Below are 18522 nucleotides of genomic sequence, written 5' to 3' on the forward strand. Positions count from 1 at the left end.
AGTTATCTTCCAAGACTATAAGTTGGAATTGAGCTTTCCGAGGCAATATTGTCCTAGGCGCACTAGAAACCTACCAGTTTATTTACAGCATCATGTTGGTGATTTGAGCAAGCTATTTATAATGGTAAAAAAAAAGGAGATTGTCCAGTAAAACCGGGTCTATAAGACTTGGAGTTTAATTAAGCTAACATTCCATATTATTTGCCCGATGAGTAGTCTCTCTCCATCGCCTTTTGAAGTACAAGAATTAAAAACTTTTTCTGTTCCTAAATATTAAAAAGAAAAGAAAGAAACTAAAATGAGAAGTGAAAAACATCTTCTTCACAAAACAAAAAGAAAAAAGAAAAAAGAAAAAGAAAAAGAAAAAGAAAAAAGGAAGAGCACGTACATATCAATTGGGCATATTTTAGGTAGAGAATTGATACCTGGGAAATAAACACGGAATAGCTATATACAGTAGTGATGACTCTAATGAGGCCAAATCAGGGCTGTCTTAATAAAATTTGAAGCTTAATGACAACGATAAGTCATATTTTTTATCATTAAATATTATTTATATAGTATTTATTTAACTTTTCATATTATAATTTTTTAAATTTAAAATATACTCTTCTTGCTTTTTTTATATGCAAAATTACTAATTAAGGGGCATTCATATTTCAATTTTTCTATCGTCATCTTTTTGAATGATAATGTGACTAATCCACTTAATATCACCCCAAAATTTTAAAAAATTATTTTATTTTATGTGAGTTAGTTCAATGATGCTCTTAAAAAATAGAAATTGTCAACTAGTCTAGTAGTTATGGAAACAAGCTAGTTTTTGTTTTCTCAAAATTTTTTTTTTGTACATATAAATTCAATATCAAACTAAATAAATTTTGTATACTCATTAGAGTTTAAAAGATAACAAGTTTTTCTAAAAAATTATCTCACGTATATGCATATGTCAAAGTTGATAGTTTTGTAAACAATATATTTATAAATTATGGCATACTCTAGTATTTATGTGGGGGACGAGGATCCTAGTGGCTGACGAACTACATATGAAGATAAACCTTGAGAGTTGTAGACAAATTATCCTCGGGAAGTACAACCTTAATCCATGTTTGGGCTATATGACCATTATGGAAGAGGACCCCGTGGACATCTATCTAACCTCAGAAGGACCAAAAGTCGAGTCAAAAGGGGGCAAGGGGCAATCCATTGATAACAAAGGTAACCAATTGTTAAACAAGGAAGAGAAGAAAAAGGAAGGACAAAGTGGCCATCCCCTCTGCATTAAATGCATTGCAACCACTGAGTTGATCGCATTAATGGAAAAATGACCCTGAACAGTGTTCTCACAGCTAATGTCTTAGTGTAACAACCTTCAAGCAAGGTCTTGATGGGACAAGTATCAAGGTAATTTGATTATGACCTTCCAAGTGTAAGATCTAGATGTATTGGCTAAGTTATATAAAGCCAAGAAACATCCGGATCTAAATGGAAGAAGAAAAAAGAAAAAGAAAAGGGAGAAAAAGGATCCATTTGTAGCTTCAACCGCAAACAAAGCCCAAGATCAAACACTTAGCCATTTCTGAGAAAACTCGAATTGAATAATAATCACTGCATTAGTAGTTTTGAGCAGATTTTCAACTCTTATCTTACAATGGTACTTAAAGGTTGACTCTACATCTTATCTCTAAAAATTATTTGTGTGAGCAAACAGTGCCAGTCCTTGACTCAACTTTTTGTCCACCACAATTAAAATATGGACAAAACATAGGTACTGTTTCTTAGGTTCCTCTTTTAAGATTTTACCCATGTGGCTACTTAACTTAAAAATACACTTCTATACCATGAGAAAATATCCACATGGTAGAATCTTAAAAGGGGAACCTAAAGAACAGCATTTAAGTACTGTACCAAAACCTTGCTCTTAAAATATTAAGGATTATATATGTGTGTGTTTAAGTATATGTGTGATGGTTTATCTTGACTCTTAACTAATATATTAATACCATAATATGGCCCCTAACTTCACTCCTATGTTTAGACAATGACTAATCTAAGAAAATGAAAATGGGCAACTCTATAAACTTTTCATTTCCTACAAACTATATAATGTTGAACTCATAACATTAATATATTCAAGTTCATAATATACATACATGCATACATATCTATATATCTATATATATATATATATATATATATATATATCTAATCTAATCTAATACTATATATAATAGCAGAAGCCTTTAACCAGGTGCTGCCACGTTAGGAAAAAAGACCCCTTAAAATGCTGCCACGTTTAGATTAAAAAGCGATCAATTATGTTGGTTGGAAATCTACACGCCGTTTAAAACCTCTCATTACAAATAACAAAAAAATAACCGGTTAAAATTAAAGTACACATGGAAATAGATAGAAATAGAGATGCGATGAAAGAGAGGCAGAGAGGCAACGAAAGAGATAAAGAGAAGCAGAGAAAGAGAGAGAGAAATACGATATACACGGAGAGAGATACGATATACGATAGAAATAGAGGGGGGCAATGAGGCCTGGGACACGGAGAGAGAAACAGAGAAGAGAAAGAGGCAGAACGGTAAAGAGTACATCGATTGGGCATAAGAAATCAAAACAGGATTACTGTCAGTTTTTCCGCCGCCATCCGTTCCCTCGCCAGACTCAGAACACCGAAACCGCAGGCAAACACAGGAATTGATATTGAGGGAGAGAAATCTAAGTGCCATTAACTCCGTCGATCAGATCGCCGAAATTGCCACCGGTTATTTTTGTCCCCTTTCTTATATCTGGGTATTTAATATGACTTATTGTTTGGGTATTTTGGTTGGATAGGTATAGATTTAGATATTTGCTTTGATGTTTTGGGATTTTTCTGTTATGGTTTGTAGATATCAGATTTTGATGTTGTTTGTTTGGTTCTTTCCTTCTTGCCCTAACTCACTTTTTCTCTCTTGCTTTCCATCTCTGTTTCTTTCCCAAGAAAGTTGTGATTATATATGCTTTGTTATTTATTATTTTTCTTTAAAGAGTATGACTCAATGGATTATTCAGTTTGCGTAAATGAACATTTGCTGTCTCTCAAAACACAAATCTTTAATAATCAAAACCACACCAAAGTTTTAAATTATTCAAAGTTTTTAAATTCTTGCTAATTCATGTTGACAATGACACTTATTTTGGATTTTTTCTCATTTAATTAGATGTCTAATATGATCCTATCTTAGCAGCACGATTCATGATTCTTATGGTCTTAAAAATAGAAAAATGACTTATTTAATTCTGTTTATGCTCCCTAGACAGGGTCAAAACTTTTTAGAATTATGGTTAATGAATGGTGGTGTGTTGGTGATGAAGATGCCTATGTGAGTCAGTAAGGAGTTCAATAGGCCCATTTGATTGGCGAGACTATTTTGTTTTATGGCCATGACAGTGAAATCTAATACCGTAATTTATCTATACTGACTCAACTTTTAAGGTATCCTGCAATGAGTTATAGAATGAGCAATGGGTTATAGGGTTAATGAGATTTCATTCATTAGTATCTTTATGAGACAGTGTTTTGAGGAAGATCAAATTTAACAATTGTGGATGGTATTTGTTACTTTTTGAGGAAGTTAATAAGAATGCTTCATATCTTCCTTATTCTCCTGAAAGGATGACACCCTTGGTCATGGACATATATAGAGTTTGAAATTGTGAGACTAAGATTCAAGGCCAGATTGTTGGATGAACTGATCATCCTAATTTAAATGTACATGGTATTAGATAGAGAAATTTGCTCTAATGAATTCAATTTTCTCTATACTCTCAGACTTCTAAAGCTAAAGCTTGATGAATAATAAGAGGACAGTGAAGTTCTAAGATTGTAATTATTGTAATTCATTTTTTGCCATTGTGTTTGTTGTGGAAGACTTGAAGCCATCTGATACGATTATATATGTATGGTTAGGATAGTCCTTATCCATAAGGCACTACAATCCTATGGCTAATATACTCCAAATTAGGTTACAGACTATCACTAATGTACATTTGCAGAAATTGTTGTAATGTATAAACATGTTCCTTTTTTAATATTATTTTATTCATATTTATGCCTCAAAGTTGGATGCTGATATTACTTATATATAAAAAAATATGTTGTATGCTGATACTGATTTTGCTACTTCATACAGGTACTAGAAACAGAGTTAATTGTGTTGATGGCTCTATAGTTAAAGACATCGAATGCTCTAATTTAGCTGGTGTTACTCTTGAAAGGTCTTTTGATGGTTCACAAGATAATAAATCTTCTAAGTGCTTCAAATGTCCTTCAGAGAAGGCAATTCTTTCATTCCTTTGGCTTAGAGCGTCTATAAAGATGTGCATTGTTGTGGTTTCTAGCAACTCAAGTATGTAAATGATCTTAAAACTTTCAGTAGTATCAAGTTTTCAACATAGTGGTTCACCAAGTAATATTGCTACAATAATTTGATGCTTTTTAGCTATTAATTTTTAAATTCTAAAGGATACGACTAACCAAATTTTCTAAAAATATCATTATTACTCTTTCACATATTGGTTCTTTTTATTTTATTTTAGTAACTATGACAGCCAAAACCGGATCAGTATTTGACCTTGGCAAACATAGATCAAATGTTATTACTTTATTACCACTGAAAGGTCTAAATTGTTTGTTAATATACTTTCAGGTTTTTAATTTTGGCCTTCACAATGACTTCCACTCATGATTTGCATGTTCTAAAATCTAAATTGCAGGGGATGATGAAGTCTTTGATGTATACTGTGTTACTTTTGAAATGGTGTGCTTAATGGCGCTATGCATGCTTCTTACATGGAGTTTAATGTACAATCTCTGTTAGAGTCTAAAGTTGCACCACTACTATGTTCCCGTTGTTGTATTTAGTTATAAAATATTCATTGACGTACTTTTAATTAATAAGCAGTTGTTAGCAAATATTAAGGTAGTTAGCATTGTACTGGGATTACTGTATGTGTAGTCTTAGGTTGTCTTAAGACGATTCGCGGTCACATTCTAATTAAATGAAATCATACTGAGTTCAAGCTTGAGGCTGAGCTGATATTGTATGAAATTGAGGAAGAAAAATAGAAGATTGTGTGTGACTGAAATAATCTTCTAACTCATAAATTCTCAATAAATACCATTATCGTTTTGTTAAAAAAAAAAATGTTTTGCAAAAGACTAATGTTTAAAAATTTTAGGGGATGTTGGATACTATATGCTTAAATATACTAAATTATGTAGGTTTGAATGAATGTAGTATAAGTATGAGAACTAAGTTTATGTTGGATGCAAAGATCATTAATATGTAAAATGATCCCGCGCATTGCGCGGGTTAAACACTAGTATATATAAAACTGAAGCGTAGCATTTAGTGTTGCTACGCTCATGTTGAGCACAACAATGGTCATATCATCTACCAATTTTCAACATTCTATCTCTTTTTTTAATTATATCTTTTTCTCCTTATTAATTTCCCAACTTATAGTTATAATTTTTCTAACTTTTCCCTCTCTTTTACCTATTCATCTACCTACTACTATCTACCTTAATATCACTTTTCTCTACCCCTTTATCTTTTCTTTTTCATTCTATTCTTAGTTTTTTCACACACAAAATGTTATTTCTCTCTTTTTTTTTTCTCTCTCTCTCTCTCTCATGTTCCACACACAAAATGTGTTTTCTCTTTCTTTCTCTCTCGCATTTTTTTTTTCATTTTTGGTAGATTTTTTTTTATATATTTTTCTTGCATCTCTACTTTAGGTTGATAAATTTTTGTATTATTTAGAACTCTACTTTAGGTTGATGTGATTAAGTTTTGTTTTTTTAAGTTGTTTTCTTTTTTATTCTCTTTGATTTCATAGATGCTATCATATTGCATTATAAAGATAGTATATAAGAATATAATGTTATTTTATTATACATAACATGACTTGGATAATTTGGTGTTTATTGCTATATTTTTTATGTTTACTTTTTTTCTTCTCATATTATTTTATATAAATTTCTCATTATTCTCTCTCACATTCTCTCTTCAAAAAGTGGTTATTCTCTTTCTCTTGATTTTTTATTCTTTCTTGCAACTCTACTTTATATTGATGAATCATTTTGATTCAAAACTCTATTTTGGTTCAAACGTTTTGGTGGAAGTAGTCTCTTTCTTTACAATAAAATTTAGATAATAAATTATACATATTTATTGTAAATTTGAACATGAGTTTTGAATATATATCATGATAATCTCTTTTAAAAGAGTGAATAATTTGAATAATTTATTTAAATAAAAATTATACGTACATACATACATACATACATACATATATATATATATATATATTGCTTAAATATATAATCAATCTCATGTAATTTATTTAAAAGTAAAGACGTTAAAACAAATGAATAACTGTCTTAAAGATTACATTTGTGTATTCATAACCTTTATGTACAGGAAAGACTTTCAATTAAATTTAGTTATACTGAAATGAACTAAGATGGCTACATTAATGTGGCTTAACAAAAGCATAATAATAATAAATGCTATGCTTAAGATTTTAGATATTACGAGTTTGAGATTTTTTTAATAATAAATTTGGATTTAGATTAGGTGCTTTCAACCCAAACATGTCTTTTTCCCATTATTTAGATGTACAAAAATAGATCAAAGTGGACCAAAATGAACCAAAGTGATCTGAATGGACCAAATTCGACCAAATGAAACAAAGTGGACCAAATGGAGAGAATATGACTGAATGGACTGCATAGGAATAGGGTGGATCAAATAAGATTGAAGTGGATAGAATGGACCCAACGGGTCCAAAGTGGAGCGAATAAGATCGTAGTGGTCTGAATAGGACCGAACTGGACTGAATAGGAGCATTGTGTAATGAATAGAACTGAAGTGGACAAAATGGACCGAATAGAACCAAAGTTGACAAAATGTACCGAATAGGACCAAAGTAGATCGAATGGCCCAAATAGGACTAAAGTGGATCAAAGTAGACAAAATGGACCAAATAGGACCAATGTAGACCGAATAGGACTAATGTAGACCGAATAGGGCCAGTGTGGACTGAATGGACCAAATTAGGCCGAAGTGGGCTAAATAAGACCGAATGGGCAGAATTGGACTGAATAGAATCAAATTGGACTGAAAAGGACAGGATGGATTGAATAAAACTAATGTGGACCGAATAAAACTTTTGAATATTTATCATTTTTAGGGCTCATATGTCTAATTTCTAAATGTCTATTTTGGCATTTTTCTTTGTATTTTGTAACTCAAAAATAAATAATGGACCAAATTAGACCGAATAAGAATTGTTTAACTTATAGGAAGAACAAATTATCTTCAAAATTTTTTTTTAAAAAATTATACATTATATCACAATAGAAGATAATTATTTATTCTCAGACATCACATGATCAGCGAATAGTGATAATAAAAAATAAAGCATTTTCACAAATTGAACTCCCAACGAAAAATTGTAGTCCAACTACTTAATTAAGAAGGTATATAACATTCAATTCCCCCATATATCTGTTTTACTTTACTGAAATAGAACACACAAAAAAATACAAGTCCAGCATCAATCTTGTTGGCCAAAGTGTAAATGAGTTTATCAATCAATCAATAACCTTAACATCAAAATTTTGAAGAAAGATAGGAATATTAGAAATTGTGACCGGAAAATCACAATTTTTTAGGCTCTGTTTGTTTTGGCTTCAAACTGATTCCGGAAATGATTTTTCGGAAAAGTGGGTGTTTGGTTGTTACTTCAAATTAGGTCAAACTGAAAAGCATTTCCGGGTTGACCGTAAAATATAGCCAAAACGGTGTAAAATGATTTCTGTTTTCATTTTCACTTCAAATGATTTCCGGCCTTGGAAAATAGAAGAGAGAGAGAGAGAGCAAGAAGATCGCCTTGTCGGAGCAAGAATACAACCAGATCGCATCGGAGCAAGACGATCGCACAACTCCGATCATTCAAACCCACCCTCGTCGAACCCAGTCACCGATCATCGAGATCGTCTCGCCATTTCCGGACCACACACAAAGAGAGAGACAGAGAGAGTAGAGAGATCGTCGTACCACCGGTAAGATCGTCTCGCCATCGTTCTCGAATCCACTCGCACTAGATTGCCGACGAACCCACTCGCACCGCGCCGATTGCACCAGATCGCGCCGCTCCGACGAACCCACCACTCCGACGAACCCATTCATCAAACCCACCACTCCGACGAATGGGTTTTCTTTCACTCAGATCGCGCCATTGATGAATTTTTTTTGGTTGGGTTTTGTTTGGAAGCTGAGAAAATGTGAGCATCAAGTAGAAAATATGTTTTCTCTATTATTTTCAAGAAAACAACCAAACACTATAAAATATTTTCCAAAACATTTTTTGAAATGCAACCAAACACTTGAAAATATTTTCCTTTCCGAAACATATTTTACATCCAACCAAACACAGCCTTAGTTTAAATCTCGTGTGTATTCGTATGTGTGCTCCTTTTTGTGTGCCAGCATGCATGTACTAGATATTTCTCAATTATAAATACTAGTTAATCTTCCGAATGAAGCCAATATCTACGTTGTGGCACCTTCTTCAAGTTAGCCCACAGCAAATGAAGGTACATCGGAAACTGCGTAATAACAAAGAATGTTATAAGCAACAAGCAGGTCACCATATACAAGGAAGCTGCATTATTCCGTTGGTCACTGAATATGAAAAAATGTCCGCTGGAAAACATATCAAGGTTGTAACTATAGACACATAGAACGCTGTTAGGCCGACCAAAAGCTTTGATAGTAAAGTGTGGTGGAAATCTTTTTTTCTGTAACCTGATGTGAGAATTGAAAGGAACATGACCACAGCTATGAGTGAAGTGCAGAAAGAGACGAAGGATGAGACGGCCAAAACTTTAGATGCCTTGTTGTTTTTGTTTACTTCTTTGACACCATCTGGCACTGTGGTTGATGTAGTAAAGGTGATCGTGACAAAGAGACCTGCTACGACTGAGCATGCATTGCAGGTGCTAGTTAGCTACTCACCACCTATTTTAACAAGATCCTTGTGTTTTTCGGTGAAGACCTCCTCTGGGGTTTGGCCATTCTTATTGAGAAGAGGAAGGCCTGAGCTTCTTTGCATTGAGTTCTTTATGTACTGCATTCCAAGGGAAAAAAAATGACGTGGTTATTCCTTCACCACATCTATAGTTTTATACTGAAACTATAAGCCCAAGCTTGCAACAAAGTACAAACTACAAACTAAGAAATAGTTTGTATTATCTTCCTCATGTTATTCTATAAACCTAGTTATCACCTAGCAAGTCAAACCCATAAAACATATTATTTATAAAAGGGCCTTGGAATCAATGATCAAGCAAAAGTCCTCTCTAGCCTAGCTGTTATGCATACCTCATACCACTTGATTCCCCATTGCATTTGTGATGCAGCTCCTAGAACTGGCCAATTAAAATCTGCTTCTGCTGCAAGATGCAATGCACTATTCCCGTCGCAATCCACTTCATTAAATATACTGTATTTTAATGTATTTTTCTTCCTGAGTAGGAGTAGGAGTAGGAGTAGGAGTTCATATACACGAGGTTGGTTATGCTTCACTGTCAATAGCACTACGTTCTTCCGGTCTCTATCCTCCTCATACATAGCTACAGGATAACGTTCAAGGATTTTCTCCACCATTTCAGTAATTCCATTCTTCGCTGCAATTAGTATTGCCGTTGCAGGTTGATCAATATCATCCTTTTTCCTTTCTTTATCTGTCATTGCAGAAGACAACAAATTTTACTTCAAATTCAAATTTAAACTATATCATTTTTTCCCTGCAACATCTTTATTTTTTCTTAAGAAAAGTACATAAATTTCTCTAAATGTTTAGTGTTGGTAAATATCAAATCTTGAACTTCTTATTTTTGTTGGAGAACAACCTTGACATATAGATATATACATTGAACATATTCTTCTAGAAATGTACTTAGTGTTATACATTTACAAAATCAATGTAATTCATGTATGAGTGTTATGAGTGATACATGCAGCAATTAATTACGAAGGTGTCAGTCCTAGATGTAACAACTCTAGCTAGCTTATAAATACCCATGTAATCCACTCACTTCGGGGAAACCAGAATTTGATCTAGATGTTCTTGTGTGCTTCCAGAATACTCTAGATTATTCTAGAGTATTTCCTAATTTTGCTCTAAGGGCATGTGTACCTTCAAATATCTATAGGGAGCAGAATCCATTGTATGAAAAAGGAGAAAGCCTTTTAAAATCTTACTAGTAAGAATTGCATTTCGCTTGGAACTCGCGACCTAGTTGTGGTTGCAACTAGCTCAATGATGGAATTCTAGCTATTAACCTTACTTTCAGCCAGCCCCAAAAATACTCCTCGTTCCTTTAAGAGAGGGAAAACCCATGCATTCCCTTAAAGAATCCCATTGTTTTCTCTTTTCTTTCTCTCTCACCATTTCATATCTTGAGTCTTCAGAGATTTACCATTACTACCATATTACCTTCAGAGTGATATTCCTGAGTGATTGATGTTGGAAACCAAAGAAGAAGCTTCACCCCAAAAACAAGAGGTGTCTTGGTGACTTATTGTTGGCTGCTTAACATGTGGACTTCGATATTAGATTAGATGAAGAAATGACTCTAAGAAATCAGTTGCTAGCTAAAGTTTGGATAGCCCAAGTATATAGGATAGCTTAGACTTGAAGTGTTTTTTTGTAATAATAATGTATTGCAACTATTCATACTAGTGGAGGTTCAATGAAGAGATTTTTCAAGTTTTTCACTGAAGGTATTGGTTTCCTCTTTGATAATACATCCGGTTATATTGTTGATTTGCTCCTTTTATATTCATTTATTGTTATTTGAATATGCTTGTTATTGAAATTGTTTAATCATTTATATTTGGTATTAATTGGTAGTGTTGGATTAAAATTGATTTAGTTCGTAAAAATTGGTTATTGGTGTATAAATATTTGCTAGGGTATTAATAACAATCTTTCACAATCAGTAATATTATTTAACCAAAAAAAAAAATCTTGATCTAAAATATTTAAAGGATACTAGTTATGACCAATGTTGTTTAAAATATATTTCAGAATTCATAAAATGACTTGATGAAAGAAATTATTTTGCATCACTTAAAGACTAATTTAATGTAAATATTTTTGTTAATAAGAGAAAATAATGTTAAAAACAGATTTTATGCATAACTATTTAGATCACAAGAAAATAATAATTCAAATTCAATCAAAAAGACAAATAATGAAATTGGAATTATCCAAAAAAAAAAAAAAAAAAAAGTGGCTAGAATAGAATAAGATGATTACCTTGTAAAAATTGATACATTGAAGCATTTTCCAGCAAATTGTTCATGATCAGAACAGACCATGTGTGCCTCACCTTCATCATCCTTACCTTCCTTACCGTCTCCGAAGGTGCTAAAATCATACCACCAATATGTGAGCAAGGAAATATATAAAGGCAACAGAACTGAAAATGGTAGACGACGAGTGAGTACCAAATATAAGTAGCACTGCCTTCAAGACAAGTTTCACAAACAAAAAGCACATAAACAAAAAGCATGTTCTGCAATTAGGTGGATGTTCTCCATTGGATAATCCCTGTTAATTTGATGGATCCTCTATGTAAATTACCCTTCCTGGGCATCTTAATCCTGAAAATTATAAAGATCTCAGTCATATACCAAATTTCAAATTAAAGTGTTACTAATCGTTCAGTACATATACACATAGACATATACACAGAAAACAAAACAGATAAAACACGTTATAAGTTGGAATGGCACATACAGATGATACTGCCTCATATACAATTTTTACAAACTCAAAGCAGGTTCTGCAATTAGGTGCATGGAAGCTGTACTGGAGCTCCGTTTATTCATTGTGTTTGACCAATAACAATAGAAGCTCAAGTCATGACAACATTTTTTTTTTTGGTTTCATTGTGTGTGTGTTAACATTTCTACCTCCATGGGTAACTTGTAGTCTTTCAAGGTTCTGTTCATCTGCTGCTGCTTGACAAGTTTTTTCCCGTGCTTGCCGAATTAGTTCCTGGTCATTTGTTATGGCAAATGCTGAAATGAAAGCAGCTAATTAGTTACAAAGCACGTTGTAAATGATTTTTTTTCATGCTACAAGATGATGAAGTAATTTCAGGTCATACCACATGGAAACAAAGCATAATATATCTCCCTAGTTACTCTTATTGGCTTATTGCACTATTATTTGGGTTGAACACAGTGATCAAAACGACACCGCAGCGTGAAGCACGGCAACTAAATTAGAGACTTGCTAAAACGATATGTCGTCTAAATACATAAAGCCTCAATCATTCTAAGAGACGCACAAGAGATATCAACAGAGCCCAGATCTACTGAAACTATGTGCATTGCCTTATAGAGTTTCACGAGATCATCCTTTTGCATTTATCACATTTGTATTAAGAACCTAACGTTCCATAAAATCAGTGACTTGATGTTTTCTTACTTGAGATACACTATCAATCTAAAAAATTATACATAGTATACTTACAGTGATAGATGATATTTTCAAACGATCGAAGATTGCTGCCACTTTTGAATGCAGAAGGCTTACTTGCAAGGAGATGGAGAGGGGTTATGCCTTTCTTATTACCAAGGTTTGCAAGGTCTTTATGCAGGTGAAGTATTATTAAGGCCAATTCTGCCAAGCACAATAACAAAATGTGACCAAATAATTAATTCTAGCGTATCTAACAAACTACCAATTCTCATCAACTGTTTTGTTACATTTCTTTACTGACATTGTGTCATAAATTATTGAACGGATTAGTAATGGTAATCGACTTCCATATATAACTCACCATAGTGTTCTTCAGAGATGCGCAATGGAGAATAGTGTCACCATTTTTCCTTGTACAGTAATTGGAGTGTTCTCTTCCAGGGTGGCATTTAAAATGGAGGTAAAGAAAAACATCTATGTAACCGTGAAGTGCTGCTAAGAAGAGAGGGGTCTCGCCTTCATCGTTATGAAAACTTAGCAACGTTGCTGATTCTGCTCTATCAAATTCAATGATGCTACGACATATCTTCTTGCTCCCCACTTCTGCTGCATAGTGAAGAGGAGTATTTCCTACATTGTTTTTCCTTTTTAAAGAAACTTTAGCCAGAAGACTTCCCGGCGGGCGTAATTGTTGTAGAAGTTGTTCAAAAATCATTTCTTGTTTATGGTACGCTGCTAGGTGGAGTACCGTGCCCCCCATCTTGGTGATCGGGACATTTAAAAGCCAGTTTTCTCGACATATGGTATGGACTATATCCCAACGACCAATGGCTGCACTTTGAGGCAATCTTGCAATGCCAAGGTTGGAATAGGATGGTTGCGCTTGAACAGCATCCATCTAATTGGAACAATATTGGAAGATTTATGAATAGACAGAATTAGGATTAGGCTTGTGGAACAAGTTTTCAACAATAGATTTTGTTATTTTTATGTTGTTCGATGTCTCAAACCCCATGCACCTACTTTTATTTACCTAGCAGAGAAAAAAAAAAAAAAAAAAAAAAACCTAACAGAAATATATATACTACAAAATATGACAATTATTATTTTGATTTATAAATAAATATTCTATTTCACGAAATGCATGACTGTAGGTCATTTTTATTAGTAATCTGACTATTCATAATTTTTTTTTTCATATAACAATAAAATTATTGCATTTTAATGTTAATATTTCATGAAATAGTTGAATATTAAGGGCACTTAATGTTCAAATTATTAAGAAAAATGGAGGCAAGACTAGTATAAAACCGTAATCAAATATAAATGGGAAAAATAAAAACAATTCTAAACTTTAAGGGTTAAAAGTATACTTTTGTCAATGAAATTATAATCCCTAATAAGTCCCATGAGAGATACTCCTTGCTTGAATTACATATAAATAGTTTCTCAACAGAAAAGAAAAAAAAAAAGGAATTACATATAGATAAATTGAATATAAGACATTGATTCAAACCCCCAAAAAAAAAAAAAAATGTTATGCAATTCATTAACAAATTAATTACTGGAGATATTTGGAAAAGAAATTAGGAAAATTATAATGTCACAGATGAAAAGAAATTAGGAAAATTATTTGCTATTTTGGAGTACAAAGAAGTTATACTCTCTTTCCATATAAATATGGATTCCACCATAAATTTTATTAGTGTACCATATTATTATGTGAAAGGATGGAGTGCTACATTGTTGTATTTCCTAAGTACTAAATAATTACTCAAGAATCTTTCTCAAAAAAATAATAATAATAATTACTCAAGAAAATAAAACAATATCTAAATCATTGAATCAAGATTAAATTAATTAAATAGAAGCAATCACTTGCTACAATGAAATGGTGATTTTTTTTTTTTTTTTATAGAGTTTCAACCTATAGCGTCCACTCCTAATGATAGCTTATTATCATCAGACTAAAACACCAATCGGTTTTTGGTGTAGGCGGGGATTAAACCCCAGATCTCTTATACAACCATTAGAGACTTTACCAGTTGAACTAACTGGAACCCACGAAATGGTGATTTCAAATTAGTGTGGTATCTATGATGAAATTATTCAATGAACTTAGTGTGTTACAAAAAATGGTAATTTTTTTTTGGAAATTAATTCATTTCATGATTCAAACTAAATATTACAAATCTAAAAGGTACGTCTAATACCACATATTCATGTCATCATGTCACATAATATTAGGTCCCTCAAGTGGTACCTGTACTTGAAACCCATCCTTATGAAGAGAGATGAAGTGTCATACACAGGGTGTACGAAATAATCTTTTTAACTCAGGGATATCCTGTATTTCCATATTTGATTCCATTTTAATATATCCAACGGTAATCCTACAAAAATTCAGTGGCAAGAATAATGACAAATTGAGGTCCAACAGAACTCGAGAATATAATGTCAATATTTGGTGAAGAAAACAACAGATTACCTCCTTAATTAATTTAAATTTATTTAGTTTCCAAATTAGTCTTTTAGTTGAGTTAAGAATTCTAGCTGATTTTGAATTTTAGATTTACTTTCTTTCCTAGCTTATCTCTATTTTTATTATTTCCTAGTTTATTATTATTTTTTTCATTTCCTAGTTTATTTAGAAATCCTAAATTATTTTTTTGTAGAAACATATATAAACCCTGTTAGGTTCTAAATGTTTAGAACAATTGGTAAATCGTGAACACAAACTTGTCTAGATATAGATCTTAGAGTCTATAGGTATTATTAGACAATGTTCAAGGTGATTCAAGTCAAGATTCAAGAACATACAAGCTGCAGGAAGAAGATTTCATAATCTGTCTGGTTCAATCAATCGAAAGACAGGCTCGATCGATCAAAAGTCGTATCTGCAGAATTTTAATTAAGCCCAAACAGCAGTTCAAGCCCATTTAGGATTAGGGTTTCTAATCTACTTCTCCCAGTATATAAAGGAAACCTTAAGCACGTTTTTATAAGACTTTTCAGAGAAAAAAGAGTGTGCCTCTTTTGTATTTAGGGTTTTGTTCCTAAAAAACTCTCTTATGTCTTCTACCGGTGTTATTACTTGAAGAATCTCAAGATCCGGTATTGTAGAAGTTGCTTCCTTCTCTTTTCATCAAAGGTGTCGATGATCTAAACCTTCAAGGGTGGTCTTGGAGTCATAAACAGGAGAGTTTGTGTTGCTAAACCTTTGAGTAGGATCTCAAAGTCACAAACGGGGGTGTTTGTGTTTAGCAAAGGCTAAAGAAAGAAGGAGTCCGTAGATTTAGAGCTTGCACGTGGTCGTGTCAGTAAGTTCTACTAGTGGGTAGCAATAAGAAGTCGAGCGTGGGGGCTTGTAAGTCTTATTGTATGAATTTCGATTCTTTCCAGTGGATTTGCTTTTTACTTTGAGGATAGTTAGGTTAAATCCTCCCTAGGTTTTTTACCGGTTTGGTTTTCCTGAGTTATCATATCGTTTTGTTATTTATTTTTTCGCTGTTTTGCATGATATGATCTCTATGATTATGATAACTTAGATCTGTTAATTTGACTAAATAATCACTTGGCTAATTATCTAAGTCAATTTGTTTGTGGTTTTAAGGGGTCTAAAAACCAACAAGTGGTATCAGAGCAGGTTGCTCTTTTGTTTTAGATCTTTTGATCTAAGAGCTGATCCTTGACCCCTGCTGTCATGGATAATTTGAAGTGTCCTTCTGATCATGTTTTTGCTCATGCTTCTGTTAATTTTATTGATGTCTGTGAAACTCTTCGTAAGGAATTATTGAAATCTATGAAAATTGCTAAGAAATTCAAGGAAGAGTTAAAATTGACTAATCTTGAAAAAGATGAATTGGTTGTTAGATTAGATGAATCTAATAAAAAGAATGAATTTTTGAGAAATCAAATTTCCTCTCAAGATGAGAAGATGAAAAGCTTGGAACAAGAGTTAGTTGAATCTAAAACTAAAATTGAAAATTTGACTTGTACCAAGTCTGCTATTGATAACAGAAGTGTTATTGTTTCTCTTAAGCCTAAAACTAAAAAAGTTTATATCTCTCCTTTTAAGAGGAATAATAAAGAAAAGGTTTATTTTGCTAGGTTAGACAAAGGTAAAAGTTCTGATGTAGACGCTCAAGTTTCTAAACCTAAGTCTATACCTACTGTTAGAGAGCATAATAAATCTATTTTTGTGCCTACCTGTCACCTTTGTGGTGTTGTTGGTCATATTAGACCAAATTGTTCTTTGTTGAGGCAACAACCAAAGCTTATAACCGGAAACCTCACTAGGAATACTGATATTCCTAAATTTGTTCTTGTCTGCCATTTTTGTGGTGTCCGTGGTCACATTCATTCTAATTGTCATAAATTGAAATTTAAGCATTCTGTGTTTCAGTCTAAGATTTGTGATGATATTTCTCCTGCCATAAGTCCATATAAATTGTTTCATATTCTTTTGAAAAATTTGAGCATGTTGGCTTGTGAAAGGAATTTGCAGGATTTCAGTCTCTCTCAGAAGATTGGTGTAATTCCTCAAATACACTCTGCTTCTCATGGATCTTCACCTACAAAGCCAAAGACTTGTGCTATATGGGTGAGAAAAAATTCTCTAAGGTGAGTGTTCCTGACTTGTCCCTGATTTAGTTCTTTCAATTGTTTGTGGACATGTTTTGTTTTTGTTGTTTTGCTTTTTATTTTTTATTTAATAAAAAAAAATCCAAAAACATTGAAAAAAATTTCAAAAAGACAAAAATATTTTATTTTGAGTCTTGTTTTATTTTTCTTGAGGATTACATGAATTATGATATCTCTCTTGATTTAGAACATGCTTGACATTGTGGAAAAACGTGAATAGTATGTGTTAAATAAGTACTAAGCTAGTTCTGATTTTATGTGAGTATGTACTAGTTTTTACATGTACTCATGGGTTAATTAAGAAATTGATATTTTTTGTTTGTGTACCCTCTATAACTTAGTTAAGCACTGTCATGCATTGCATTTGCATTGTTCATTTAGTATAATGTGTGCTTTTTGTTTTTGGTCATAATTTTTTTAAAACCTAAAAGATTTTTTTGTTTTGTATTTCACATCTTGGATTTATAATCAAGGATTGGCCATATTATCTTTACATAACATGTTTATATACCTTATTTAGCTTAGATGAGCTTCTTTTATTGCACTTTACTAGTTTGAACTTTGTAGTGCATGTTGTGTGGGAGATGTTTATAGTTTTTGATCACTTTGTCTTGATCTTGAAGTCACATGTCTTTGACTGTCGGACTTGAACTTTTAGAAAAAGGCATAAATAACCATCTCATCACTGTTTACTAGCCAATCATGAACACCTTAGTGCATATCGTAATATTTCATGGTCGAGAAAGTGTAGCACATGCACAAAAAGAATAAAAGGTATAGCCTCAATTTAAATTTTAAAATTGGTGTGTACATTATTGGACTTAATGTTAAATCAATCAAATAAAATTGATGTGTACATTATCATGGCTATTTTAATAGTTTTTGATCAAATAAAATTGGTGTGTATATTATGAGGCATAATTCAAGAAACTTACATGATTGTAAGCTTATGATCTAGGAGATGTGGAAGTTATATGATGTAACTCTTTAGGTAATAGTCTCTTTCAAATTCTATGTGATGAATTTTGTAAACTTTGTGATTGATTTTTATTTATATATCACCTCACATGTATCTCAACCTTTTGCTAGTTGCACATACTACACAAGTTACTCTTGGCTAAACTTGGTACATTATATTGTGTGTGATCTTGTTGTGGCCATCCAAGATTACATGTTTCTGGATTTTGATGCAAAATGTCTTTAATATTTGAGATTTGAGAAGAAGATTATGTAAACACTTACTCGAAATCTCACTTATCAGATTCCATTGTGGAAATTCCATTTTATCTACGATTAATATCTTCTTTAGAAGGGGCA

The 18522-nt window shown here is 32.5% G+C and overlaps 1 protein-coding gene and 1 long non-coding RNA gene across 4 annotated transcripts; one reads left to right on the forward strand and one right to left on the reverse strand.

The window, feature by feature from the left end:
* Positions 1 to 2398: 2398 nt before the first annotated feature.
* LOC115989009 lies at positions 2399 to 5102 on the forward strand. 3 transcript variants are annotated; one of them, XR_004091740.1, is made up of 3 exons: positions 2399 to 2773; positions 4185 to 4400; positions 4701 to 5102. It is a non-coding gene; the product is annotated as an uncharacterized LOC115989009 (long non-coding RNA). The 3 variants fall into 3 exon arrangements; XR_004091741.1 differs by having other exon boundaries at positions 4768 to 5102; XR_004091739.1 differs by lacking the exon at positions 4701 to 5102 and having other exon boundaries at positions 2400 to 2773; positions 4185 to 4518.
* Positions 5103 to 9407: 4305 nt separating this feature from the next.
* On the reverse strand, positions 9408 to 13459 carry LOC115990434. Its single transcript, XM_031114268.1, has 3 exons — positions 13045 to 13459; positions 12613 to 12762; positions 9408 to 9808 (listed from the first exon to the last, which is right to left on the reverse strand). Exons 1-3 carry the CDS (start codon positions 13457 to 13459, stop codon positions 9408 to 9410), a joined length of 966 nt encoding a protein of 321 aa, XP_030970128.1.
* Between the last annotated feature and the right edge of the window lie 5063 nt (positions 13460 to 18522).

This window comes from Quercus lobata, chromosome 5 (assembly GCF_001633185.2).
Source record: "Quercus lobata isolate SW786 chromosome 5, ValleyOak3.0 Primary Assembly, whole genome shotgun sequence".
Classification (NCBI taxonomy): domain Eukaryota; kingdom Viridiplantae; phylum Streptophyta; class Magnoliopsida; order Fagales; family Fagaceae; genus Quercus; species Quercus lobata.